The sequence below is a fragment of the Acytostelium subglobosum genome (assembly GCF_000787575.1).
Source record: "Acytostelium subglobosum LB1 DNA, scaffold: scaffold24, whole genome shotgun sequence".
In the NCBI taxonomy this organism is placed as follows: domain Eukaryota; phylum Evosea; class Eumycetozoa; order Acytosteliales; family Acytosteliaceae; genus Acytostelium; species Acytostelium subglobosum.
In genome coordinates this window covers 73,664-101,371 of record NW_012236509.1, presented here as the reverse complement: position 1 = coordinate 101,371, position 27,708 = coordinate 73,664, and the positions used below count along the sequence as shown (strand labels likewise).

At 45.3% G+C, this 27,708-nt stretch overlaps 13 protein-coding genes across 13 annotated transcripts; 5 read left to right on the top strand and 8 right to left on the bottom strand.

The window, feature by feature from the left end:
- Positions 1-330: 330 nt before the first annotated feature.
- SAMD00019534_098100 (hypothetical protein) lies at positions 331-2,312 on the top strand (the record flags this gene model as incomplete). The annotated part of the gene is made up of 2 exons (XM_012894842.1): positions 331-440; positions 605-2,312. 2 exons carry the CDS (start codon positions 331-333, stop codon positions 2,310-2,312), a joined length of 1,818 nt encoding a protein of 605 aa, XP_012750296.1.
- A 1,203-nt stretch (positions 2,313-3,515) lies between these two features.
- On the top strand, positions 3,516-4,350 carry SAMD00019534_098090 (hypothetical protein; the record flags this gene model as incomplete). The annotated part of the gene is made up of 1 exon (XM_012894841.1): positions 3,516-4,350. A coding segment is annotated over one exon (835 nt), but the record flags the coding sequence as incomplete, so codon positions are not given.
- A 1,094-nt stretch (positions 4,351-5,444) lies between these two features.
- On the bottom strand, positions 5,445-6,246 carry SAMD00019534_098080 (hypothetical protein; the record flags this gene model as incomplete). Its single annotated transcript, XM_012894840.1, has 3 exons — positions 5,445-5,861; positions 5,923-6,004; positions 6,062-6,246. The coding sequence occupies 3 exons, from the start codon at positions 6,244-6,246 to the stop codon at positions 5,445-5,447; spliced, it is 684 nt and encodes a 227-aa protein (XP_012750294.1).
- Positions 6,247-7,133: 887 nt separating this feature from the next.
- Positions 7,134-7,613, top strand: SAMD00019534_098070 (hypothetical protein; the record flags this gene model as incomplete). The annotated part of the gene is made up of 1 exon (XM_012894839.1): positions 7,134-7,613. One exon carries the CDS (start codon positions 7,134-7,136, stop codon positions 7,611-7,613), a length of 480 nt encoding a protein of 159 aa, XP_012750293.1.
- Positions 7,614-7,854: 241 nt separating this feature from the next.
- Positions 7,855-11,467, top strand: SAMD00019534_098060 (hypothetical protein; the record flags this gene model as incomplete). Its single annotated transcript, XM_012894838.1, has 3 exons — positions 7,855-7,985; positions 8,045-8,249; positions 8,318-11,467. 3 exons carry the CDS (start codon positions 7,855-7,857, stop codon positions 11,465-11,467), a joined length of 3,486 nt encoding a protein of 1,161 aa, XP_012750292.1.
- A 629-nt stretch (positions 11,468-12,096) lies between these two features.
- SAMD00019534_098050 (hypothetical protein) lies at positions 12,097-12,639 on the bottom strand (the record flags this gene model as incomplete). The annotated part of the gene is made up of 1 exon (XM_012894837.1): positions 12,097-12,639. One exon carries the CDS (start codon positions 12,637-12,639, stop codon positions 12,097-12,099), a length of 543 nt encoding a protein of 180 aa, XP_012750291.1.
- A 481-nt stretch (positions 12,640-13,120) lies between these two features.
- SAMD00019534_098040 (hypothetical protein) lies at positions 13,121-14,630 on the bottom strand (the record flags this gene model as incomplete). Its single annotated transcript, XM_012894836.1, has 2 exons — positions 13,121-14,083; positions 14,247-14,630. Coding segments are annotated over 2 exons (1,347 nt in total), but the record flags the coding sequence as incomplete, so codon positions are not given.
- A 563-nt stretch (positions 14,631-15,193) lies between these two features.
- On the bottom strand, positions 15,194-17,015 carry SAMD00019534_098030 (hypothetical protein; the record flags this gene model as incomplete). Its single annotated transcript, XM_012894835.1, has 4 exons — positions 15,194-15,739; positions 15,809-16,208; positions 16,271-16,455; positions 16,536-17,015. 4 exons carry the CDS (start codon positions 17,013-17,015, stop codon positions 15,194-15,196), a joined length of 1,611 nt encoding a protein of 536 aa, XP_012750289.1.
- A 556-nt stretch (positions 17,016-17,571) lies between these two features.
- On the bottom strand, positions 17,572-19,395 carry SAMD00019534_098020 (hypothetical protein; the record flags this gene model as incomplete). The annotated part of the gene is made up of 1 exon (XM_012894834.1): positions 17,572-19,395. The coding sequence occupies one exon, from the start codon at positions 19,393-19,395 to the stop codon at positions 17,572-17,574; it is 1,824 nt and encodes a 607-aa protein (XP_012750288.1).
- A 969-nt stretch (positions 19,396-20,364) lies between these two features.
- SAMD00019534_098010 (hypothetical protein) lies at positions 20,365-21,690 on the bottom strand (the record flags this gene model as incomplete). The annotated part of the gene is made up of 1 exon (XM_012894833.1): positions 20,365-21,690. The coding sequence occupies one exon, from the start codon at positions 21,688-21,690 to the stop codon at positions 20,365-20,367; it is 1,326 nt and encodes a 441-aa protein (XP_012750287.1).
- A 497-nt stretch (positions 21,691-22,187) lies between these two features.
- SAMD00019534_098000 (hypothetical protein) lies at positions 22,188-23,471 on the bottom strand (the record flags this gene model as incomplete). Its single annotated transcript, XM_012894832.1, has 1 exon — positions 22,188-23,471. The coding sequence occupies one exon, from the start codon at positions 23,469-23,471 to the stop codon at positions 22,188-22,190; it is 1,284 nt and encodes a 427-aa protein (XP_012750286.1).
- A 488-nt stretch (positions 23,472-23,959) lies between these two features.
- SAMD00019534_097990 (hypothetical protein) lies at positions 23,960-26,122 on the top strand (the record flags this gene model as incomplete). Its single annotated transcript, XM_012894831.1, has 2 exons — positions 23,960-24,739; positions 24,974-26,122. Coding segments are annotated over 2 exons (1,929 nt in total), but the record flags the coding sequence as incomplete, so codon positions are not given.
- A 2-nt stretch (positions 26,123-26,124) lies between these two features.
- SAMD00019534_097980 (hypothetical protein) lies at positions 26,125-27,608 on the bottom strand (the record flags this gene model as incomplete). Its single annotated transcript, XM_012894830.1, has 5 exons — positions 26,125-26,283; positions 26,344-26,784; positions 26,852-27,233; positions 27,302-27,474; positions 27,537-27,608. The coding sequence occupies 5 exons, from the start codon at positions 27,606-27,608 to the stop codon at positions 26,125-26,127; spliced, it is 1,227 nt and encodes a 408-aa protein (XP_012750284.1).
- Positions 27,609-27,708: the final 100 nt, after the last annotated feature.

The following is a 27,708-nucleotide window of genomic DNA, read 5'->3' as shown; positions in this document are numbered from 1 at the left end:
ATCCTTTACTTTGTTGATCATACACCACACTCATCTAGAACACCACAACATAACCATTTATGTACATGAACGCATTCGTCATTACAACCCCACACACACACTTAAGTGAAGATGAGATAGAAATGAAGAAGTAGTACTTGTGTGAATGAGGTGTGAAGTGTGTATTGCTCTATGACAATGGACAATACATTACATGACATGACATACTACATTCTTCAGTCATCCATCCAACTTACATACATACATACAATACTATATATATATATATATTTATTCTAATACTCTTTGGAGTTAGAATAATACAATACTATTAAAGTAACAATGATGTTGATGGTAGAATCATCAGTGTTTACCACTTTGATGTGGGGCACCATTGGAGTGATACTTCTATTCATCTTCCTATTCCCATTCAAGTTCATGTCACTAGTTACCAGAGGAAGGTAGGTTCTCAACACATCAATCAACAGCCACAGTATCAGGAATACACTCACTCACTCAATCAATCAATCAATCAAACAAACAATTGAAGGATATTATACCGAAACTCTGGTATACTTTATCAAAAGAGACATGTTATTATACCGAATTTATATTATTTGAATAGAGTTGATATGTTGTTATTGATTGATAAGGTACCACAATTGGAATCAAAGTTACCAGAACTCATTGATGCTCTACCGATACTTGCACCTCACTTGGTCGAGTTGACACGCAATAATAACCTCGAGAAACTATTGCCATACACTGATACATTGTTGACAAATATCAATCAATATCAACCATATATACCGGTGCTCATTCAACATATCGATTCACTACTGCCTCATTTGGACCTGATCTTGGCAAACTTTGAAAAGTTGGAACCTATCATCAATGATATCATTCCATACATTGATGATCTGATACCATATCTACCAATGTTGGTACCTCACCTGGACAGTATCATGCCAGGTAGCAAGGCCATCCTGCCCTACGCCAAGAAACTGGCACCATACATACCTCGTCTGTTACCAAACTTGAGCATCCTCCAACCTTACTCACCACATTTGGTGTTGTATCTCGATGGACTGTTGCCACACATCGATGTGTTCCTACCCCGACTCTACCAGATGCAGTCCATCTTGCCAGACATTGTTACCAACCTCGACGTCATGATGGTACATATCAAGGACATTTGTGACAACTTTGATCAGATACTACCATACGCAAGGATATTGTTGCCCAAGATCAGACTCATCTCACCCTACATCCACATCATCAAACCCTATCTACACTCTCTCCAACCCGTGTTGGAGTTGCTGATCAGACATGGCGATCCACTCATTCCATACCTGCCCCATCTCCTGCCCAACGTGGAGAACATCACTCCCTATGTCAAGTTGCTGATGCCCCACACAAAGAAGTTGATCAAGTATAGCCATATCCTAATGCCCCGCATCCATGTCCTACTACCATTCACACCCAAGTTGTTGCCCTACATTGACCATCTGCTGCCGCATCTCTCACTTTTAATGTTCCATTCACACAAGCTGATACCTTTGATCAACAAAGTGCATCCCTACATCCCTGTACTGATGCCCCACTTCACATTCCTGGTGGAGCACTGTGATGAACTGTTGGAACACAAACATTCATTGTTGCCATTCATTGATGATCTACTCCCTCACATACATACACTTGGTCCACACTTCTCAACATTACTGCCATATAGTGAGAAGCTACAACCATTCTTTGGCGTCCTTGGACCATATGCTTCGGTATTGGTACCTCACAGCAAGTACCTGCTGCCTCACATGGATGAGATTGCCGAACACATGCATGAAATATCTCCCTACGTACCTGGTATACTACCACATCTTTCGGCGATTGCGCCTCAACTGGATGACATTGTTCCAATGCTCGATCGTCTGGCTCCATACTATAGCCATATTGTTCCCAACCTGCATTATCTCCTGCCAAGCTTTCACGAGGTGCTCAGCGGATCGAAAACAATCACGAGTTACCTACAGGAACATCAAATGGTGGCCTATCAATCTGCCACTCAGATGAAGCCGTCCAACAGCAATTATAACCTGGCTTCTAACAACACTGGCAAGGCACCGTCAGGAGCAGCAGCTTCATCATCTCGCACAGCTTCATCGACCAGTTTAGCATCACACTATGGTACACTGCCTAAGAAGAGTTTTCGTTCAAAGTTGAAGAGCAAACTGTTTGGATCAACCGACAATGACATTGACGATTTAGAGACTTTGCACGAGTTTGATGAGATGAATAGGAAACTAGCGGGGAGGGCTCGTTCACCAACTCAATAATGTCTCAGACCAAATGTAATAATAAATATTTATATTCATGGAAAAAAAAATTAGTTTTTTTTATTATTGAGAGATAGATAGGAGGAGATCTATTTTAACTTATCGGTTCATCGGCACAGGCAGTTTGCATGTTGAAAAAAAAGTTTAGAAAAAAAAAACAATAGAATTTTGCTCGATGCAGGGATCGAACCTGCGACCGCGGCGTTATTAGCACCGTGCTCTACCGACTGAGCTAATCGAGCAAGTGATATGCCAATCACTGTTGCACCTGATTTATATTGAAAAAATCGGGATCTTTATATATCTTTTATTTTTAGTAAACTTTACTAAATTATGAATGGTTGCTCTTAGCCTTTCTATTCTCCTCCATGTTTATGTTCTCCTCTTTTCCTGAATCAAAAGTTGTACAAATGATGTTCATTGCCACAGTTTATTTTGTTCCCCCATTTGTTATCAAAAAAAACAAAAACATTTCTCTCTCATTATCATTTATCTTTTAGTTCGAACATCCTCCTCATACTTATATTCATACAGATAATTCATATATATTTATTCTGCTTAGTAGTTAAGGTATGCTAAGAGTACATTCAAACATTCGTGTTGTTGTTCATCTTCAAGTTGAAGAAGTAATACTAACATCAATCAATCAACTCAAACCATCAACAGCTACAGACGTTTGACAGGAGTATAGGTATCAGAAGGTGAACACAATCATTCATTCATTCGTTCATTCATAATAGTAATACACAGCAGCAACATCATTCATTTATTCAATCGATTGATCGAAAGTATTTAAACGAACAAACAGCGCACAACAGCGCAACAACAATAACAAAGTAAATAAGAAGCAGCAGAAGAGATGGAGCATCAACATCATCAACATCACTCCCCGCCTCAGTCACCGCTGAACGCGTCCGACCCAATGACTGGGTACTTTCAGAGTCTGCAATCGCCCGACACCAACACCAGACGAGCAGCCCTCGAGAACATCATGACCATTCTACAGAACCCAGACAACGACAAGCTATTAAGGAATCACATCGACAATATAGTAGTCCTCGCCACAGAGTCTCCCTACAATGACATCACAGATACCTTCTCAAGTCTATTCAAATCGATACAAGTAAGGATGGACCTTCATGCGGTGACTCAACAACAAGCTACTAACTTCAATCAATCAATCAATCAATCAAATGATCTTAGGAAAAATATCACATACCCAAACAAAAGACAACATCATTCATCAATGAGACACAGTTGCCACCATTGAATACTAATGATGAACTGACGAGGAGACTGTTTCAAGAGGTGTTCCTACAGAGTGGACGTGTCAACCATGTTATCCGCCTACTAGGCTGGCATCCATTGTATTTAGAGAAGTTCCTGGCGAGCTACAACAAGGTTATGCGCGACCCAGGCCCTCTGCCACTGGCTTGGAGGAACTATATAGGTGTGCTGTCGGCGGCGCGCTACAACTGCCACTACTTGGTGGAATTGCAGGAGCACGAGTTCCTCCTCAACAAGGGCGACCCCAGCTGGTTGGTCAGCATCGACAACATACCACAGAAGCTCAAGAACCTGTTGCAGGTGGTGCAGCTCATGGCGCACCAACCGTGGCTGCTGCCCACGCTGGACATTGGCAACTTGGTCAAGGGCATGGATGCGTGGTCAATCGCCGAGCTTGTGCACGCGATGATCCTGATATGCACGTTTCTCTCGCTGTCTGGCTTTGTGTTTGCCTGCGGCATCTTGCCCGAGTACGGGCTGTCCAAGGAGGAGAAGTCCAACTTCCCCCTGTACGACAGCGACTGCGAGGTGGAGGATAGCGCCGCCTCAGAGAACACGATCAAGGTGATGGAGCTGCTGCTAAAGAGGAAGCGCGAGCAGGAGGAGGAGGACGACGAGCACGACGTCGACCACCAGCAGGAGTTTCACAACGCCGGCATGGAGTCGGGTCCGCCCTTTGACACGGTGGCCAGCAAGATCAGGAGCAGCAGCAGCAACTATGACGACGACGACGAACTGGCAGGAGACCTCTCGCGATACATTGGAAACTACAAGATGTCGCACACAGACTTTGACGTGTCGTCGCGCGACTACTCTATATTCTCGATACAGGACTACAGCTGGAAGGAGCACGGCTACGAGTTGGTCAGTCGCATCTTCCCGGATGCGGCGCCACTGCTGGACGAGGAGTTCAACCTGGTCTACACGATGACCTACTACCGCTTCAACAACAGCACCGACATTGACACGCTGCCCTTCCGCCGCGCCGTCTGGTACTACGTGCAGCGTGTCAAGGGAATGTGTCACGACGACTACAACTATCAGGAGGTCAATATGTTCCTCAATCGCAATCTCAAGTACTATGTAAAAAAGGCTGTCTGCTTCCCAGACAACATCTCCAAGGTCGACTACTCCAAGCTGGGCTTTGACTTGAAGCCCGACGAGAAGTGCCATCTCGCTCTGCTGGCCGTCTGTTCTCATAAACAGGCAGCTCTGCTCTATGGACTATATACTGTTATGTGCTATCAGAACCGAAGATAGAGTGTTGTGCGCAGCGGTCTTGTAAACGACAGCGGTAGTGTGGTGTCCAATCACAGACAACAACAGCAACAGGCAACAGCAACAACCAACAACAACAACAGTAATAGCGGCAGATACATCCCCCTCCTCTCTCCCTCTCAGCTCCCCTCTCAATTAGCATGGTAGTTGGCTCAACTTCCGATCCTCCTCATTTTTTCCCCTCCTCATCAATGTACTAGGTCTCTTCCCCGTTCAATCAATCATTCAATCCAATCAATCAATCATACAATCCACTTGTTCTGTTCACTTCCATCATGGTCCACATTACCTCCAAACCTCAACAAAGCCTCAATTGGTTCTCGCTCTCAATCATCATCATCATCATCCAATCAATCCTCAAACTCCAACTCGACATACGATTCCCAACATCCAACCATCCAACTTAACCAACCAACCAACCAATCCATTCAATTAGATGATGATATTACAAACATACACACATCAACTTTATATATATATATATATATACATTGAATAAACTCCAAAGCGTCCAAGCGATCCAATCTTTGGCCTCTGTCCTCTGTGTTTCCCAGCCACAGCCAGAAGTTAACTTCGAAGTGCCTTGCTGTTTGACTTTTGTTCCTTCTCCTTCTTATCCTTCTCCTTCTTCAGTCGACTGTCGGGCGTTGAATCCTTCTTGAGGTTAAAATCATTGCCTCGGACCATCGAGTCATTGATGGCATCCATCTTGGTGCCTTGACGACCGACTTCATTCTTTGTAGCAATGGCAATATTCTTCAAATCACCTAGCAGCACATTCATATCGTCCAGATTCTTGTCCTCCTCCTTTATCCATTGAGCATTCTGTATATATATATTATCCTTGATGTCGGCTTCATTCTTCCATACTGCGCCATCATCACCAGGTTGACTTGTGGCTCCTATTGGATGTTGTTGTTGATTGTTCAACTTATTCTCATCCTTATTATATCTTGACTTTATCTCTTCAACCTTTGGGTCTCTCTGTTTCATTCATTGGATTGGTCAATAACATGATTGAATGAATGAATGATTGAGTACCTACCTCCTTCTTTGTTGGTGATGCTCCACCAATGAAGCCCAAGTACTTCTGGAACTTCTTAAACTTGCTCATCTCCTTTGACAGCCTGTTGATGATGATGTTAGTTGATACTGCAATCAATCATTCTTTCAATCAAACATACTCTTCTTGTTCTTCAGTCAACTTGTTGATTCGATTCAGTTGCTCTGATTGTTCATTTAGCTTATTGAGGTTGTCTTCACCAATGCCTTGTGTCTCCTTCAGTGTCTTGACCATCTTCTTTGTCTTGTCAACATTTGAATAGTCCTTCTCCCATTCCTTTAATTGTTTCTCATCTGACTTTTCCATTATCTTATTCTTTATAAGTATATATGTTTGTTATTATTACAACAATGTTATTATGCATAAATGATTGATGTGCAGTGTGTCAAATCATCTGGGACAACAACAATCTTGATTGATTTTGTTTTGTAACCCAGGGCAAAGAGGGAAGTGATTGATCAATTCAGTGAATTGGTTAAGGGTTACTTATTAGAGTCCCGACCAATAAATATGTAGTTTGATTTGTCAATAATCAATTAAATATATTGATATCCTTTTATGGAAATGTTAAACGTGTATCATGAACCCTGTCCACCTATGTGTGTGTGAGAAGGTGCCATGGTTCGGGAATGGCAGAACGAAGACGACGAAATTGAATTGAGTGTTTGAGGAATCCTCTCCTTCCTGTGAGAACACCTCAAAATTGAGTTCATGGTTTGGAACATTCTGACATTGATACACATACAGACATAACAATTATATAAATACTACCTTACTTACTATTGATATATAAAGAATGAGCCAACTTCAACCAATTATTGCTCCATCGATGCTTTCAGGTGACTTTGCCTACTTGGCAAGAGATGCTAACTACATGGTCGAGTGTGGTGCTGAGTGGCTACACATGGATGTAATGGTATGTTGTTGTCTTGTTGTTGTCTCTGATGTGACTCAATACACCATCATCATAGTCAACTAACTAACAACATAACTCAAACTAATAGGATAAGTATGATATCATCTAGGTTCATTCACTCGCAGAGTCACTCATTCAATCATTCATTCATTAACTGACTCTAACAACAACACGCATATGTTAAACAAACAGCCACTTTGTACCCAACTTGACAATTGGAGCACCTGTTGTAAAGAGTCTTCGCAAGCATACACAGGCATATCTTGATTGCCATCTGATGGTCACACATCCAGAGACGATGATCGATGACTTTAAGGCTGCAGGTGCCAGTGGTATTACATTCCATCTCGAAGCCACTGAGCGTGCCGATGGCTCGATCACTGCCAACGTCATCCAGCGCATCAAGCAGGCCGGTATGAAGTGTGGCATCAGTCTGAAGCCCAAGACGCCAGTCGAGCTGCTCTTCCCATTCCTCGACCAGATCGACTTTGTCCTCATCATGACTGTTGAGCCGGGCTTTGGCGGCCAGGCATTCATGGGCGACATGATGCCCAAGGTAGAGACACTGCGAAAGCGCTGTCCAAATATGGACATCCAGGTGGATGGAGGTCTGGACCCAGTCACCATTGACGCCGCCGCCAAGGCTGGAGCCAACGTCATCGTCGCTGGTTCTTCACTCTTCAAGCCAGGTCAGAACCCAAAGGAAACAATGCAACTGTTTAGAGATACCATCAACAAGTATAAGGTCAACTGGTAGATAGATTGTACCAACACTTTAACATTAAACACAACGTGATCAACTCTATGATGGAAGTTCTCATTTTTGAATTTGAATTTGAAAAACCGTTAAACAGTTGTTGTGATTTGAACCGCCATCACAATGTGTGAGAGCGAGAGTGACAACCAAACAATCAGGGTTAAAGTGAATAAACACGAACCAAACAATCAAACAATCATATATACATACACAATCATTCATTCAATCATTCTATTAAACAATGTCATTGAGCGATTGGGAAAACGTAAAGGAGAACATCCTCCCCATAAAGTCAGGTAGAGACCCTGCCAAACTAGCAATGATGTCTCAACAAAAGTCAGTCGTCAACGAGAAGTTGACCCAAGAGAAGGCGTAAGTGATATTTACATACATTGACTCTACTCAACAACATGACTGACACTTCAACATAGTGAGTTTGAAAAGTCGATTGCAGAGTACAAGTCAGATGATCCATTAGAGTTGTGGACCAAGTATGTTAGATGGGTACAGCAATCATATATTGGTGGAAATATGAAGACAGAGTTGATTGTACTCTTGGAGAGATGTACAAACATGTTTGTCCAAACCGAGAAATATAGGAATGATCAAAGATACCTGAAACTTTGGATAATATATGTATGTTTGATTGATTGATTGGAATGATTCCACTCACATACTAACACAATCAATCAATCAAATATTAGGCCGATATGTGTAGAGAACCACTAGAGATATTCGCTTACTTGGAGACTAATAAGATTGGCTCTACATTGTCATTGACTTATGAGGCCAAGGCAATAATTTATGAGAACAAGTCTAATTATCAACAGGCCGATCAATCATATCAGTTGGGAATACAGCGTGGCGCACAGCCATTGGATCGTCTAAAGAAGAAACACGAGGAGTTCCAGAGACGCATGGTGATGGCCATGAAGAAGGCCGCCGCCAACGGCACCACTCCCATCGGCTCGCTCTCTGTTGCTGCGGAGGAGGCTTCAACACCAGTTCAGCGCGCAGTCCTTGGCACAATATCAGGTGGCGGTGCAGTTGGCTCAGAGAGAAAGTCATCAGTAGTCAAGCCTGGTGTTGGTACCAGCACACAACAACCACAACTTGGTGATAAACGCAAGATGCCATTGGGTAGCAGCAGCATTGGAGGTGGCGGTGGCGGTGGACTCGGTGGCTTCCAGATTTATGACGATGAGAAAGGAGCCGGAGATGAGAATGTAAAGACCAACACCAAGTTCCTGGGCAAAAAGACGGCGATGACGGGAGAGCAGCCATCGATGAAGTGGGATGAGTTGGAGCCAGAGCTCAACAAGCACAAGGAGAACACACAGATACCTGCCAAGTGGTCCGATACCAAGGTGGTCCAGAAGAAGCTCAAGAGTGACACTGGTGCCGTGCCCTCATTCGAGATATTCTGCGATCCTGCCACCTCACAAGACATCAGCAGTCCGATCAACCAATCCGGATTCGATGAGCCACACAGGCTGTCTGAGCAAACGAGCAAGTCACGTGTCGAGCAGATCCAGAGCAATCCATTGGCCAACTTCCCAAAGTCGATTCAGTCCAAGCCAAGTGTATCATCCTCGACGTCATCATCATCATCCAAGAGAACAACATCATCAACGTCGGCGACGACACCATCAAACGAAAGGATTGGATACAAGAAGGAGATATTTATGGAGGCTGAGAAGGAGATGTCATTCGAGGAGCTTAGGGCTAGACATTGGAAGTTACGCCCACATGCACCTCCAACCACCGCCGGCAGACAACTGCCACAGCAAAAGTACAATGCTCCACCCTCGCCATCCATCACCATGCACACCAAGGAGGCTCTAAAGGCTGTCATGTCCTGGTTCCACACACCCATTGCTTTTGACGAGGAGGAGGAGAAGAATAAGTCGCAGGTCTTCGAGACCAAGAAAGTGATCCCACAACAACAACAACAACAGATTGTGGCTCCATTGGCACCAGTACCAATCACACAAAAGACAGAGAACAAGGTGACCAATGGTGACATTCTGAAGAAGGCCTTGTATGGCCAGGATCAAACTGAGGAGTTCTATATTGACAGAGGTGACACTGTGGACACACTGGATAGGATTGATCAGTACATCAAACAGAGTGCACCACCAGCATCCTTTGAAATATTCGTTGATGATGCCGCCACCAAGCCAATGCCCAAGTCCAACCCATTGTTTGGCGGTGCTCCTCCCTCATCAGGAGGCTTCACCATCTTCCATGACGCTCCAGCTCCAGCTCCCAAGTCCAACCCATTGTTTGGCGGTGGTGGCGGTGGTGGCTTCACAATCTTTGAGGACGCGGCTCCAAACGTCCAGGCCAAGCCAGCTCCAAAGTCCAACCCATTGTTTGGCAATAACAACAACATGGGAGGCGGAGGTGGCTTCACAATCTTCCAAGATGCCCCAGCTCCAACCCCAGCGCCCAAGTCCAACCCACTGTTTGGCGCCCTGCCACCCTCATCTGGAGGCTTCACAATCTTCCAGGATGCCCCAGCTCCAACCTCAGCACCAAAATCCAACCCACTGTTTGGCAATAACAACAACATGGGAGGCGGAAGTGGCTTCACAATCTTCCAAGAGGACGCACCAGCACCAGTACCAGCACCAACTCCAGCGCCAGCTCCAAAGAATGACAAGATCAGACAGCAACAACAACAACATATCGATGCCAATACTACAGCTGCCATCTTGACCCAATACCTCGAACTTAATATTGTTCCAGAGGGAGGTGTCACCGAGCCATTCACACATGAGAACAAGGAGAGCCTCGAGGGCATCGTCGTGCAGCATTTGGAGGCGGTCGAATCATTCTTCAACAACTCCACTCAGACACTGCCATCGATTGACAACAACAATGTACTCCAACTCAACACCAGCATTGCCAAGATGGAGGCATGTGTCTTCCAGAGCGCCAACTCCTCCATCTACAAGGTCACCGACGAATCACCCATGGCCGCCAAGATCAGTCGACCGGCACTCGTATGGCCGTTCTATGTGCAGGGACAACTTCAAGCGCGTCTGGCCAACTCTGACTCACCAGCGCTCGCCGCGATGGCTGGCAAATACATGTGCTTCTTCTCCCTGTATCACTACAGCAATGCCAGTGTGACGCTGATGGAGTACATGGAGCATGGATCACTGCATGACATCATCCACAACATCAAGCGCGCCAAGATAACCATGGAAGAGCCATTTAAGATTTTCCTCGCCATCGATCTGCTGCGTATCGTTTCATCCATGCACCAGGTAGACATGATACACGCCAACATCAGTCCCAAGAATGTGTTTGTATCGTTGAGCACCGAGCCCAGCGACCACGATTGGACGCCAGCAAACACTGGCGGCTGGGAGAACATTGGACTCAAGCTGGGCAGCTTCAAGTCGGCGATCGACACACAGTTCTACGGCACAGAGGTGAGGTTCACTGCAGCGCCAGGCGACTTGCCAATCGACGGACACAAGGTCACCAGTTCCGTGCTGTCCACCCGCGCCAACTGGGCACACGACATTGATTACATTGGAATGGTGCAGACATTGTACTACCTGCTGTGTGATGGTGTTGAGCTGGGCGAACAGTCCGTACAACTGGACAACACATGCGGCGAGTGGCGCATTGATATGACGGGCATTCGACCAGGATACCAACTGGACCTATGGGCCAACATACTCAACACATTGCTCAATCTCACAGAGTGCTCTACCGTGTCACTGGATGGTCTGATCAAGACACTCGAGTCCTACCTTTTGGCCAATCCCACCAAGTCCAAATCCATTTACCGACACATCAGGAAGCTGAGGATCGACACCACTCTGGTTCAGGCATAAGGTGCTTATCATTGTACAATCATCACTACATACATACATTCATACATTTCATGCAGCGACACCAAGTAAGATTAATAAAATATTTGGACACTTCACTTATTATTTAAATATTCAAATATCTGTGATTCCACCACATGGATGTGTCGACAGCATCAATCAAACAAACTGGAATCACTCACCGCACCCTCTCAGGGACCCAACCAATCAATCAATAACCCAAAAACAGTATCTGTCTACAATCAGGGAGTCGGGGAGTCGATGGTGGAAGAAATTTAAGAATACAAATTCTATTATTAAAAAGTTTCCACCATTGACTCCCCTGGTTGCCAGCCTCTTGGCCCTTGTCTAAAACCACTGTTAATATATTAGTTAGGGCCATTAGTCGCAAATAAATGTACTTACATCCATCTTTGCTTCAACAAAAGTGTAATCTCCAGCGGGATATGGAGCATCTACACAATCCGGTTGTAACTCAGCAGGTGGCACATGCCTAACTCGGAGAGATCCACTGGTCACATGCATGCCCTTCTCGATGGCTTGCCATGATACTCCTTGACGGAATGTCTTTGCAGGAGCTGCATCAGCATCTCTCAAGAAGATCCTCACTTGTGTTTGTGTTAATGTCTTAATCAATATTCTGTGATGTAGATGTGCTCGGTGCCAGCAGGGATCAGATCTGTAGAGTTGGCCAGGGCAGCATTCACAGCAGCTGGACGGTACTCGATGACACAACCTTGGAGATTGCGCAAGTTGTGCAAGCTCACACTGAGGGGACTCTGGAGAATACGTTCTCTTAGGTCTTCGTACCTTATGTTGCCGTTGACAGCAAAGTAAAAGTTAATGTTGGCGTAGTGCACTGTTATATGACGAGGGACAAGAGGGGCAGGTTTGGCGGCAGGTTTGGCTACGACCAGCGCACCGACAGGAGGACCACCAGGAGGAGCAGGAGCACCGAGGGGAGCAGGCTTAGCAAGAGGGGCTTCAGGAGCTTGAGGGGCGGCAACAACTTCAACTAGAGGTGCACCAGCAAGCGGAGCGGCAGGGAGAGAACCAGCAGGGGCAGGAGGTACTTCAACAACATCCTCAACTGGAGGTTCACCAGCATTGACAGGGATAGCACCAGCAGGGACAACTACTTGGGCAGGTTGGTCAACAGCTTGTGGATTATTCATTATCTAATATCTGGATGGTTTGTTGAATGACCATCTTAAGCTTCGCATTAGAGTTTATATACTGACAAACATACAGTTCTCTCTTTGTAAGTAGGTGTTTGAAATGAATCTCAGGTCAATCAATTGACTAATAGGGACTTCACACAACTTCAAACTGGTAAACAGGTTCATTCAAACAGCACTAAGAGTTATTTCAGCTCAGTCAACAGCCCTTCACCATCCCAATATCAATATCCTTCGTCACTATCACCCTCTCCCTCTCCAATGTCTACCCAGCACCAACCAATGTCCTCTCAATATCAACACCGGAGATGAACAACCTCAAGACCTGGATAGGGAACCAAACCCAACAATAATGTTGAAGCTATATGGCAAGGCGTGCCTAGTGCGTGGCAAGAAGAAGTCAGGAACATGCAGGATACCAGTCATTCAGGGTAATGGGAGCCTTGGTGAAGTGATAACCCAATTAATCACTTTAATAAGATCTATTGTTTGATCTCGAGGATGAAGAAGAGTGGATGTTTGGCTCTGGTACAGCTGAGGCACTGCCAAACCAAAGGGAGAGGTCGATATGGACGTATACGTTACAGCATGCACATAGACGATTCATACCGGTACCCTCCTCGTAGGCAACAAACATGGTGTTGTTCTGGGAATGGAAGGTGGCTGAGATGACATTGCCTCCGTTCCAAGCCTCCTCACAGCTGTAAAAGTCTGTGTTGTTCTTGTCACCAGTGATAGATGTGATATTGACTGCAATGAGCTCATCGATGGCATTGGCACCAGTCGACTCAAAGTGTACAAAGTTGTCGTGGAACAACATGTAGCGAACCATTGAGTCTCCATCAGGTGATTGTACAAAGGTCTGCTCCTTCCTGATGGTGGCATCATAGCCGTGATTGGTGCGCCACACTGCCTGTGGGATGGGATAGCCCATTTGGATGGGTGGGTTGCTGTTGGCATAGTAGAAGATCTCGTTTGGATCGTTGTCTGGGAAGAAGGCTGTGTATCCCTGCATTGTCTCCAATGCGTATGCTGGATGCGGATTGCTCAACGACTCGAATGCCGATGACAACATATGATTCATTCCCATTGTGTTGTTTGTTGAACGCCACAACTGAAGTGCCTCATCAATATTCTGAGCATGCTCCATTACCCATCTAATACGCATTGCCCATGCAAAGCCCTCGAATGTCACCAACTTGGAGTCACTGTCTGACTCTGCCGTGAAGATACCATTTGAACTGATGCCAGTCATTCCACCAACCAATCCTGCAAAGCTAACACTAAGGTGTGAGTAACCATCAGTTGGATGATACACAGCGAGCACCTTGTGTTGAGATATTCCAGTGCCAGCGAACCAGTCCAGATTCCTTCCATTGAACATATCGCCATTGACAGTTCTGTTTCCCCAGACACTAAAGTGAGAGCATTGTAGTCCACTGAACTTTGAGTTCTTTACAGACTGGACCAATTTTGTCAACTGCTCCATTGATAGTTTCCTATCATTCCTCATCATATATGTGATCATTGATTCGGCCTCGCTATTATGTTGTGTTAGTGAATCAATCATTCAATCAAACAATAAACAATGGTACATACTTCATGAGAAGGTATTCGATGTTGGCCTCGATATCACCTGGGAAGTTGGCAAGGGTAATAGCACGATGGAGGATGGGACCAAGGTCTGGCATACCGACGGATGTGGCGCCATCGACAACACCTTGCATCTCATCGACAAAGTCTTTGGGCATTTGTTTGGAGAGGAAGTCTTGGTACTGCCAATCGATGAACAACTCCATTGCATCGATATCCTCGGTATTTGGAAGGATTGAATACATTAGATTATTGTACACCTCTAGTATTGCCTCTGCAAAGAATGTACCATATGCATAGCCCATCTCATAATGACTACCTGTCATATTAGCAACATAGAATGGTATTTGATAACCAAATGATGCTACCTCATACAATGAACTCTGGTTACTATATGTATGTTGTTATTGGTCAATAAGTTGGTAATGATGACATAAAGATAGATAGATAGTTACAATTGTTTAACAAGAGTGACAGTTGGATGATAGTCAACTTTGAATGATGGAGTGTCTGATTTGACATGCTCAATCAAACATAGGAGTGATATCACTAAGATGATGCTTGTGGTTACCTTCATGACTTGTTATGTATGTGTCTGACTGTAGAATGGATAAGTACTGATTGAATGATACATTGATTGACTGTTTGACTGATTGACGATCAACAAAGAGAGAGAGAGTGAAAGAGATATTATTACAACAATAGTTGTAAGGTGGGTCGTAAAGACTGGATAGTCAAGGATTCCACATAAAATATCCTTCGAATTGAAGATGACGTCCTTGTGTGGCAGGAACTACCCCAATCGAAGAGTCGCCAAAAGTGCGGGACCTACATCATCATCATTCTAGAATGACCTATTCAAATAAGTGATAAATCCACATCGATGTCTATGACGATAAATTAATGTATTAAATGACAGTTGGCCATTCATGGCCTCCCGTTGGTGATGGTCATGTTGTTATGATCTTATTTTGGTAACGGGAATTGGATGCGCCTCAGTGTTGAACACGTACTTGTCCAATGGGACGATGGATGGGTCGGCAAACAAGAGGTAGAGATACTTGAGTGTCTCTGCCATGAAGAAACTCTGTTGCAGATCGTCATTGCCACGACCTGGGTTGTTGACATCTTGCAGTCCGGCATAACCAGACTCGATGCGACAATGCTTCTCGATGGCCTCAAAGATGGTCCAGCCCCACTCTTGATAGATTGGATCGCCCGTCAGACGGTACATCACAAACACAGACTCGACCACCTCTGGACGGAGGATGTAATGAGAGAGCTGTGGTGTCATACGTCCGTCGTCACTGAAATGAGTGACCTCTGGTCCAATGCCAGACTGAGTGTTCAAGTATGTCATCACACATGTCTTTGTGAGCTCAATCGCGGCGTTCCAATGTCTCTCATTCTCTGCCTCATTCCTAGTGATTTTTGATGCTGCGCCAAGACCAAACATTCCACCTGCAAAGCACATCAAATGCTCCATATTATGTGATGGATTGCCCTACAGTAACAAAGTGTCAGTCATCCAATCAATCAATCAATCATTCAAATGGTGAGTGATGTAACATACATAGTTCAACTGAGTGATGTAGGCTTCACCACGCTTTGATACAAAGTATAGGTTGTCAAGGATGCCATTGGCAGACTCCAAGTACATTCGGCGATAGTCCTCATTCTGTTTGCCAGTGTATATCCACATCTTGACGAGATACTCGTAGAAGGAGTCGGCCATGGCACCTGCAGAGTACTCATCTGTACAGAAGCCAGAGGCGTCATCCTTTAGCCAGATGGAGTAGAGACCCTCCCTCTTCTTTGGGATCGAGTCCATTGCCTCCCTAATCTTCTCGGCCTTTTCAGCATAAATTGGGTTACCAGTGACCTTTGACAAGTGTGTATACTCCAAGAATGTTGTTCCAACGTCTGCCAAGATCAGACAATGTGGCTTATCTGGATGTGTGGATGTTTCGCGTCTACAGTGTGATTGTTGTTAGATCATTTATGAGTGATCGCGATTGATTGATTGGTAACTCACTTGAATACATTGAGATGAGGCTTTGGGAATGCCATGCCTGGAGTGTCCCATGCATCGAGTAGGATGTCACCAATATCCTTGGCCTTTTCCAAGTACATCTTATCCTTCTGTCCAGTCAACTCATACATTGTTAGGTATCCTCCAACCAAACGAATGAATGATTCAAATACTGATATGTATTCGTTCTGAATGATTGATTGATTGATTGAATGAATGAGTGAGTTTGTGATTGAATGATTGAGTGACGTCTAGAGTGACCACATACAGTCTGTTTGTGATGGTTCTGTTGATTGGCAACCCAATCTCTACCCTTCTTATACTCTTCCTTGAGATCCATCAAATAGAGTGTGTCGAGGGAGTCAACGATTGTGAGACCCATGAAGAACCAATGTCTGCTGGTACGTGATGATGGCTTCAGCTCATCATTGCCCCAGGCGTACTTTACATAGCTATCCCATGCATGTTTCATGCCCTGTCTAACAGCCTCTGCACGCTTCTTATTCTCCTCCAGATTGTTATAATAGGCCTTCTCCAAACGTTCAGTCATAATACTCTCATGATCCTTCTCTGAATTCTCTGTTTGTGCGCCTTTGACTGATTGATCATCATTGTTGTTGTTTAAGTTCTGATCGATATCCTTTTGATTCTTTTTATCCTTATCATTCTTATAAGTATCTATATCCTTCTTCTGCACAATGTTGAATGTCAGCGTAGACAATAACAACATGATATCACTATGATACATACAAATACATTATCCCAATTACCCTTTGGCTTTTGAGCATGTTGAGCTCTCAGCTCACTAGAGTTCAAAGAGTAGATACCTATAAGCAATGTTATACCGATAAAGAACAATATGATCCTTATCAAGTTTGCATGATTGGCTGCCATCTTTGTTGTTGTTGTTGACAACACCTGTGTCAGTCAGTCAGTCAGTCGTCTGTAATGTTATATATATATATTTGTAGTACTAATACTAATAGTGTTATAATATTATAAGTAATATAAGTTATGTAATTATTAAATGAATTAATGAATGAATGAATGTCACTGTGACATGACGAAGTTTGATTGGTGGGGTCACCACCCATGGAACAAGATGCATCTGTTTGACAAGTTGGGGGTTGGAGTCTACGAATGACAAACCTGAATGGGTTCTAACAAACACAGCAGCATCAACGACCACGTATCATGTCATATAAGCTTATACAAATAATAACAATAGATAGATAGATTGTAGTTTAGAACATCAACATCAAATGGTTAATTTAATGATGATAAAGGTGAATGACTGAGTCGACTTAAACAGTGTTGATATCGATCACTGGTGCACTGCTTTGGAGAGCAGATGGGTTGCTCATTGTGTTTGGAGTGAAGGGTGGGAGTCCCTCACTCTGCCACTCGTTGACGGTGCCCCAGCTGTTTCTGAGCTTCTGACGGAGATCGTTCCATCCCTCGGTGTACAGTACCTGATCGACGGTACGGTAGGCAGAGTTGAGTGCTCCGAGGATCCATGCGTGGTGAACACTGGTGGCCTCACCGGCAAAGTGGAGTGTGCCGTTGAGCTCGGACTTGGTCATCTCGGCAAAGTACATGGAGAACTGGCAGGCAGAGAATCCGGCGAATGAACCGGTCTGGTACTGGTAGTCGGACCAGTCCCAGAGCTTCCAGGTGATAAGTTGGCTCTCGAGGAAGTCGACATCGACCTGATGCAACTCGGCGAGGTTCTGGAGCAAGAGTGCCTCCAACTGCTTCTCGTCGTCGACGAGCGATCCCAGACGGACAGCCTCTTGACCTGAGGTGTAGCCGACGAGCAGACCGTTGGCATACGAGTAGGTAGCGTTGATACCATACGATGGGTAGTTGACAGAGCGGATTGGCAGATCTGTGGATGACGAGCCTCCGTAGATTGGGCGGCCCTTCATGATGATGGGGTCCTCCCACCAACGAGTCCTGAAGCTCATAGCAATCTTGAGCGAGCTCTCATAGTGCAGTGCGCGGATGGCCTCTCTCTTGATAAGGGAAAGACGGCATTGCTTGGTGTCCATGCGCTCCAACATACCGAGGGCGGCAGTGTTGATGACGTGGTCATACTGACGTGGGCGACGCTCACCCTTAATCTCGAGTTGGACGGTTGGACGACCCGATGGCTTGGGTGTGCCTGGGGCGATCTTGGTGACTCTCTTGCGGGCCTGGACGGCGCGGTGGCCAATGACCTCCATGATGGCCTCTGGGAATGAGTGCGTGCCTCCCTCAATGTGGAAGTACTCGGCGGCGGTGAAGTCGATAAAGTTGAGCACGGCCTCGGTGATGGACTTGAAGTCGAACCAACCGGCACCGACCAACATGTTCTCGACGTAGGTAATGTGTGCTTGGGGGTAGCCTCCGACGGTGCCGTTAATCTGGCACTCCGCATCCTTGAGGATGTTGGCCATGTAGTGGCGGACAGAGTGACAGTCGTTTTGGAGCAACATCTGGTAGCCTTGGTCAAAGTTGCTCATCATGGCACCAATGAACTTGCCGATGGCCTTGCCAACCCAGTATGCTGGAGTCTTGGCTGCGTAACAGTCGGGAACACCGGTGCCGTTGCCTCCGTTGTACTTGTCACCAAAGTGAAGTGGGTCGTTGGCAAGTCCGTCCTCAGAGTAGATGTGGATACCGTTGTAGTAGACTGGGTTGTTCTTGACGTTGAGGTAGTATGGCTTGGTGGAGACGGGATGGCCGAATGCGCGAAGCTTGTTGATGAGAGACCAGCTCTGGGAGCCTACGACACGGTCCATGACGGGGGTCCTTGGGAAACGCATGGCGCCCAGGTCGACGTAGTCGTAGTCGCTGTCGGTGAAGTGGTGAGTCATGACACGGCCACCAACACGGTTGGAGGCTTCCATGATCTCAAAGTCGATGCCCAACTCCTTGAAGATCATTCCGGCGTAGAGTCCCGCCATACCGGCACCGATGATACCAACGGTGATTGGTCTGCGAGGTCTAGATGAGTTGGTGACAGGTGGAGCGGCATTCTCTTGCAAGAGAGAAGCGGCCAAGTAATCACGGGCAGATGGTGCTGAGTCTGCTGCCATCGCCACAGCAATCACTGCCAAAACAGCACAAAGCAGCATGAACTTCATGTTTGATTGGTAGTCTGTGGGGTGTGTGAGAGTGTGTGATTAGGTGGGCGAATCAATCAGTTAGTGTGTGCGCGTGATGATCGTTTGTTATATTATCTGACGAATGTACATACATAGTGATAAGTTATAGTGTTACAGAGATAATAGTATTAATAATAATGAATAAACCATTGGTCATGACCATTTTATGTACCAGAGAGATCACAGGGCAAACGTCGCCATCCTCCTAAGCGTTGGAGGTGTGAGGGAGAGAGGGAAAGTAAAGAGGTGAGTGTATGGTGTTTGAATGAGATGATGTAATTAAGTAATTAATTATAATATAATTCCATGATCAGATCACCTGATTGGTAGTTTGTTTGTTAGGGTCAGACATAGAGTACTGGATTGAATGAATCAATGTGAGTGTGTGGGTGTTAGGGTGTTCCTGTGATTGGGCCTGTCAATTCAATCAAAGACACCTTTTCCCAGATTGTTTCGCGAGACTCATAGCAGTGTTTGAATGAAATGACCTCCCCTCAATCACATATCTGCCAGAGGTTTGTCTCGTTTGGTATCGGGCCACCGATAGAGACTTGATAGCCCTTAGGGCTAGTCTGCTCGCTTCCAAACCATACGCATCACGGTTCAATCTGCTTTGGTTCATCACCCCTCGACCCATTGCAATGATTGACACGATTTTTGAAGGTTTGACGTTTGGGCCATCCGCGATATTGATCAGTGCATCCGAAGTGTACCCCCTTTTGTTGTTGCCTGATCGTCGTGATCACAATCTGCAAAGGGTCGACGAAGTGATGGGCGTCAAACTAATAATCTCCCTAACCTTGACAAGTTTGAGTTACATTCGACATTGTCTAGAGAGTTTGGAAAGATAGTGTCCAAACCAAGGCAAAGACAAGACAGACATTGAATGTGTGTAAAGTATAAGGTTGTATTGTGTTTATATAAATATATCTTTGTACATCCATCCGATCAGACCTTGTAAAGTGATTCAGTGTTGTTGTTGTAGTTGGAAAATGAACTGAACGAGACGACATTGGCATCGCCTGGTAGTTGTGTGATGATTACGATACGTCCATCGTCGATCTTGCCAATTGATGTTCGTCCTGGTACGCCTCTATATACACTGTGCTCCAGATGATAGACACTGACGTTGGGAACCATTCTTGACAGAGATCTGTAGCGATCAAACACATTGCCACACGTGTCTGTGACCACTGTCAGTGAGGACAGCTGGTTGTCCAGTGGGATGGGAGGCAGGTTCGTGCCCACCGTACGACACTGCACAGTGAGGTGACACACAGACGACGCGAGGGACTTGGGCCACTTGGGGATGGACAGGTTCTCGAGCTTTGGTGGAAGCTTGTTGAGGGTTCTTTGGAGGTCGAACGAGGTGTTGACTTTCAAACTGGTGAGCGTCAATGGGATTGGCTTGGTGAAGTTGTACATTCCATGCACTGAGATCATCATCGACTCGAGCGACTCGGGCAATCCATCAAAGGTGATCTGACGATAGCCACTGATTGACAGCTTAATAACTGAGTTGGGGAGGTCCTTCAAAGTCTTTGTCACCCAACCCTCTTGCAGGTACAACGATGTGAGCGTTTGTGGCAGGAATGTAGGCGACATGGGTATCTCATGATTCCTGAACGAGAGACTGAGTGCCGTGACCGTCTCCGGTATCTTTTCCAAACGTAATGGCTTCTCCTCCCCTGACTCAATGGTAAGTGTCTTGAGCAATGTAAGATCGGTAGTCTTGTACACATGCCTGGTGCCCAACTCTGTGATTGACTTTGGCAGCACAGACGGATCCGTGAGAATGTTGGGCTGATTGCCTAGGATCAGTCGGGTGAGTGATTTGGGCAGCGTGTCCTTGGTGACTGGCTTGTCTGTGAATGAACCTTGCGGACCAAATGTCAGTGACAGTAGACCGGATGGAAGACGACCACCTCCAATAAGTTGTGCAAAGCAGCTACATAGTATGAGTTCGGTGAGTGAGGCAGGTAGCACACCGGGCTGGAACTCTTGATTGAACTTCCAGCCAAACTCCAGACGCAAGAGTGAGTTACCCAGCACGCCGGGTCCGATCCTCTGATTGTAGTTGCGACCAAAGGTGAGTGTGATCAGAGATGATGGCAACGTTCCAGCCCTGAGTTGACCGACGAAGCCATCGCTCAGTGTGAGCGCCGTGAGGGACTGAGGTAGTGTGTTCTTGAACAGTGCCCTCTTGAACTTGTGGCTGAATGTCAGTGTTGTCGTCCTTGAAGGTATACCACCTGCATCCTTGATCGATTCCATGCTTGTGAAATGATATCGAGTCCTTGGTAGCTTGGAGTAGAACATGTCCTTCTTTGATGTCGTGGCTGCAACAGTTGGGGAGTTGTTACTAGTGGGAACTGATGGAGGTGTGCTAACAGCTGCTGGTTGTGTAGGAGGGGCAGTTGAGGTGGTCGATGTGGACACGGGAACGAATGGAGGAGTGGAGGCAGGGACTAATTCAGGCAGGTCAAGGGGTACAGCTGGAGAGGGTTTGCTGATCGGCACTGAGGCAATAGCTGGTGCTGATGTGTTGTTGGCGATGGGCAACAACACTGGAGGAAGACTGGATCCAGGTATCAAGGGAGGGATGTTGGTGGATGGCACAGCAGGGACTAAGTCAGGCAGGTCTAGGGGCACAGCTGGGGAGGGTTTGTTCACTACTGGCACCCGGGGAGGTGGGCTGCTACTGGACACGGGGGTGCTTGGCTACGGGTTTGAATGGAGGAGTTGAAACGGGCACCAATTGAGGCATGTCGTCAAGTGGAACTGTTGGTGAAGGTTTGCTGACTGAGGAAGTTGGAGCGCTGGCTGGGACAAGTGGAGGAATGCTGGCCTCTTTTAACTAATGGAGGAGGGCTGCTCGCAGGGATCAATGGAGGGATACTGGACGCAGAGACCAAAGGAGGAGGGCTGCTCACAGGGATCAATGGGGGGATGCTAGTTTCGGCAATCAAAGGGGGAGGGCTGCTCACTGGGATGAGTGGAGGGATGCTAGCCGCGGGAACCAAAGGAGGAGGGCTGCTTACAGGGATGAGTGGAGGGATACTGGACGCGGCAACTAAGGGAGGAGGGCTCGCAGGGATCAATGGAGGGATGCTAGCAACCAATGGAGGAGGGTTCGCATGGATCAATGGAGGGATACTGGATGGGGTGGCCAAAGTTGGAGGGCTGCTAGTGGATACAGTGGTGCTTGCTACGGGTACAAAAGGAGGGGTAGTGACGGGCATCAAGGGAGGTATGTCGCCAAAAGGAACAGCAGGAGCTGGAGAGGGTTTGCTGACAGAGGCCGATGGGACACTGGCAACAGGGATTAGTGGTGGTATATTGGCGGCCGCGGCAACCAAAGGAGGAGGGCTGCTCACAGGTATCAATGGAGGGATGTCGGCCGGGGCAAATAAAGGAGGAGGGCTGCTCACTGGGATGAGTGGAGGGATGCTAGCCGTTGGTACAGTTGCGGCTGGTTTGAGAAGTGAAGGGATGTTACCAAATGGCATGGCTGGGTTGGTCGCAGGTACCACTGGGGAAGGAGCAGTCGCAGGTATGAGAGGAGGAAGGCCCACTGGCACCGACGACGGAAGGATAGGGTTCAAAGAGGGAAGGTTGTTGATTAGTGGGGCGGCTGGCTTGCTTGTTGTGGCAGCAGTCTTTTTGGCTGGCTCCTTGAAGGTGGACACAAAGGCCTGGATCTTTGAAAGCAGCTCTTTTTCAGCTACTCTGTTTCTTGGCAGTTGATCGTCATCAGAGTCGCTGTAATCGCCCTCATAGTCCTCGGATGAGTAGTTGTCATCATCATCATCAGAGTCAACCTCCTTTATGTTCTGCGCCCTCTCTGTCATCGACCTGAACATATCCTGTAATTGTTTCTGTACTGATGGTAGCGTCTTGCTGATCTCGCCACTGACACTGGCGTCGCTGTCGTCAGAGTCGTCATCGTTCCCATAGTAGCTGTCGTCCGTGTCGTCAAAGTCATGGTGATAGTGTCCACACTCACAGAGGTGTCCATGGGGGCCGTACGACGACTCGTCGTCGTCCGATGACATTTCCGAGCCATGGTTCAGTAGGTTGTTGATAATGTTTTGTTGCCACCACCAGTTGTCTGCACCGTGGTGATGACCGCCGCCACCGCCGTATGTAAGTGTTGATGTTGGTATGAATGGATAGGGGCAGTTCCATGTGACGCTGTGCTGCTCTGGATACGTTGTTCTGTATCTATATTGGTACTTTTGATAAAATGATTGATTGGGATGTTTATCATAATGAGGATGCTGAGTGAATGAATAGACAACATTGAACCATTTCTTGCAAGTGAGTCCTGCACGAATAGTATCAATAGGATTGAGATCTTTACATATCTCTTTAATTAATATATCTGATAATGTATCCATTATTATTCTTAGTATTGTATATCTCTTTCTTTGTGTTGATGTTGTTTGGAGAGATTGAATGAATGGAAGGTGTGAACTTTCAGGTTTTATCAATTATTTGTTCATTTTCGAACATTCATTCGTCAGACTTGACAAAGATAATGATGATTGGAGTGATACTACCTGTATATATATCATCAGATGGTGATGATGGAGTATGTTCAAGACAGTTACTACACTTTAAACAAGCAGTGGATAGTATATTGAATCAATCATATACAAATTGGTCATTGTTGATTGTGGATGATGGTTCACATAATGATCAACTCACTCAATCAATTCAATCTTATGTGGAGAGTGATCAACAACAACGTTGTTCATACATAGTCAATCAATCTAATATAGGCATTGTTGAGAGTCTCAACAGAGGCATTACACATCTCCTCCAACAATCACCACTCATCAAGTACATCGCACGGATGGACTCTGATGACATTGCCGAGATTGAACGATTCGAACGACAACAGCAACATATGGAGATCAATCAACATATTGATGTACTTGGCACCCCTGTCACAATGTTCTCAGACGATTGTCATGATAATACAAGGGATAATACAAGGGTGGTTGCACATCCATCAGGTCGCGATATAGTGTCATGGTCAATGTTCCTCAACTGCTGTCTAGTACATCCATCTGTCATGGTTAGGAGACGAGTGTTTGAAAGGTACCAATACTCAAACAAGTATGCACATTGCGAGGACTATGCTTTATGGCTCAGGTTATTGTCCAAGGGATACCATCTTGATAATATGCCTGTTGGTACACCACCCCTGCTAAGGCTGAGGAAACATCCCGCTTCAATATCCAAACGCAATGCCTCGATACAAAGAGCTAGTGCAGCCAATGCATCATTACACTATCTTCAAAAGTTATCAAGTCGTCTTGGAGGTGGAGATGTATCATCATTCACACTGGAATCAATCCAACATCTTCAATTCCCCAAAACGATCAACACTGCTGAATCGTTTGAACAATCATTCAATCATCTTATCAACATTGAATCAACAATCATCAAGTTATTGTAAGTCATCCATGATGTAAGGTATCACTGCTTGGACCCTTAACTTACACCAACCTGGAATGATTCCAATCACAGGTCACAGTACGACAATAACAACAATCATGACATCATCAAGGAATCAACTAATTCTAGGATGGGAGAGTTGATGGCATTATTCCTTTCCAAGTGTCCAGGCGCACCCAATACCAGTACTCTTTGGTCAAAATGGCTAAAGAGGAATCCAACAGCTCAGATCTTCTCATTGCTCTCGCTCTCAAACCAAGGCAGCCCCACATTTCCACTCATCCCCAACTCAAGCACTCAATCATCAATGACCAAGATCAAACCGAGCGAATTGAACATTGGCGTAAAGATAATATGTTTCTCCAAAGACCGTGCCTTTCAGTTGGGCGAGTACTTGAGGACATTCTACAAGTACAATCAAGATGACCAGACGACATTCCCATTGCAGATGACCATCCTCTATACGTATTCAAAGGAGACATATGGACAGAGTTACGCGGAATTGTTCACTGCCTATCCTCAAGTTCACTTTATCAAGGAGACAGACTTTACAACACAACTTCGTGAATTGGTCGATCGTCCCAAGTACAGATACACTGTGTTTGGAGTGGATGATATACTTTACTACAATAACTTCACATTACAAACTTATTGTGAGCGATTGGATCGACATCCAGATGCCATTGGTTACTTCATCAAGTTGAACAAATCAATCAAGTATTGTCACACGGCCAATGAGCCTATCGATGTACCAACATCACTCAAACAGTTGGAGGATAGCAAGGGCACTTATATTCAATGGGATCGATTGGATGGATCAAAGAGAGACTGGAACTATCCATGGGACATGTGCTCAACAGTGTACAGGAGCGAGACAGTCAAACACATCATTGACGCCATCATCAAGTACTTGGGCATCAAGACTGGCATCAGCCATCCCAATCGTCTAGAGGCCAATGGCAATCGAGTGATCATTCGTAAACAATACGACAGTCAATGGCCAATGTGCCTGGGCGAGTGTGATCACATAATGTCAATGATAACAATCAATCGTGTACAGGATGTCTATGCCAACCCTGTATATACCACCACCGGTGGTGATGCCAATGATCTCGCCCTACCGACACTGGATGAATTGGATCAGCTTATGCATCAAACTCCACCACTACACCTGGATGACGATCAATATCATTCCAAGCGATCAACATTCACTAGTTGTCATATTGGCGATTACTTTATAAACTAGGACTTTGCTATTATCTTGGTCTGGTTCTTTGATATCATCTCAAAGTACTCCTTCACTTGTTGATCATTCAGTATTGGTAATGGATGTGCCTCTGTGTTGAATACATATTTATCCAAAGGTATCATTTCTGAGTCCTCAAACAACAAATACAGATACTAGTTAGAATGGTTAGTATGTTGATAATTGGTATAGCCGATGGATGGATAACTTCATACCTTTAGGGTCTCGGCCATAAAGAAGCTCTGTTGTAGGTCATCCTTCTTTGATGGATTGTTGGTGTCTTTGAGACCAACGTATCCTGTCTCCACTCGACAATGCTGCTCGATTGCTTTGAATATCTGCCATCCCCAATCTTGATACATTGGATCACCAGTAAATCGATAGAGTATGAATATTGACTCTACAGTCTCTGGACGTTGTATAAAGTTTGGTGCAGTTGGCAATTGTCTACCATCCTTTGTGAACTCAAATGTCTCTGGACCCAATCCAGACTTTGTCTTGATATATGAATTGGCACATGTCTTTGTCAACTCCACGGCAGCCTTCCAATGTAAATCATTCATTCTCTGATCCATCGTAATGTTAACCTGAGCGCCAAGTGCAAACATTCCTCCAACAAAGCACATCAGATGTTCCATCTTATGAGTTAGGTTACCCTATTGATTGATAAAGTGATTGAGTGAGTGATGGAACTACTCCAAATGATTGATTAATATAACTTACATTCTCAATGTTTGTTATATAAGCTTCACCAAGACTTGATACTTTGTACATATTGTTGAGGATTGAGTTGGTGGCATCTAGATACATCTTGCGATAGTTGTCATTCTTTTTGCCAGTGTATATCCACATCTTCAAAAGGTATTCATAGTATGAATCACCATTGGCACCAATTGAGAATATGTTACAGCAGTAGTATGTAGGTGATAACATTGTAGGTAGTAGACCTGGATATGGTGTCAATCGTGTTTGTAACGATTCTCTAATCAACTCCACCTTCTGTGCATATGTAGAAATGCCAGTCAGTATTGACAAATGAGTAAACTCCAAGAACATTGTACCAATCTCTGATAATATGAAACATGTTGCTTCCAAAGTCAATGAACTATATATATGTGAACCATGGTCAGTATGTAAGTAGACCGCGGTCCCTGAATGATCACTTGTACTTACTTATTCAAGTTCAATCTTGAGTTGGGGAATATATCCAATGTCCATGACTCCAGTAGTCTATTTGCCAAAAGTTCAGCCTCATCAAGGTACAACTGATCGTGAGTGAGTTCATATGATGTTAAGAATCCTCCAATAACTCTAATGTTTGTCTCAAACACTGATATCACTTCATCCTATATGTATATGATTGAGCGTTAATCACTTAACTAGACTTGATTGATTCAGAGAAACATACATAATAATGATGCTTTGTAATATTATCATTTACCCATTGCCTAGCTTGTTGATACTCCTCTTTGAGATTCATCATGTATAGTGTATCTAATGAGTCTATGACAGATACACCAAGGAATAACCAATTGGTATGGTTACCTGATATTGGAGAATACTCATCCGTGCCCATTGCA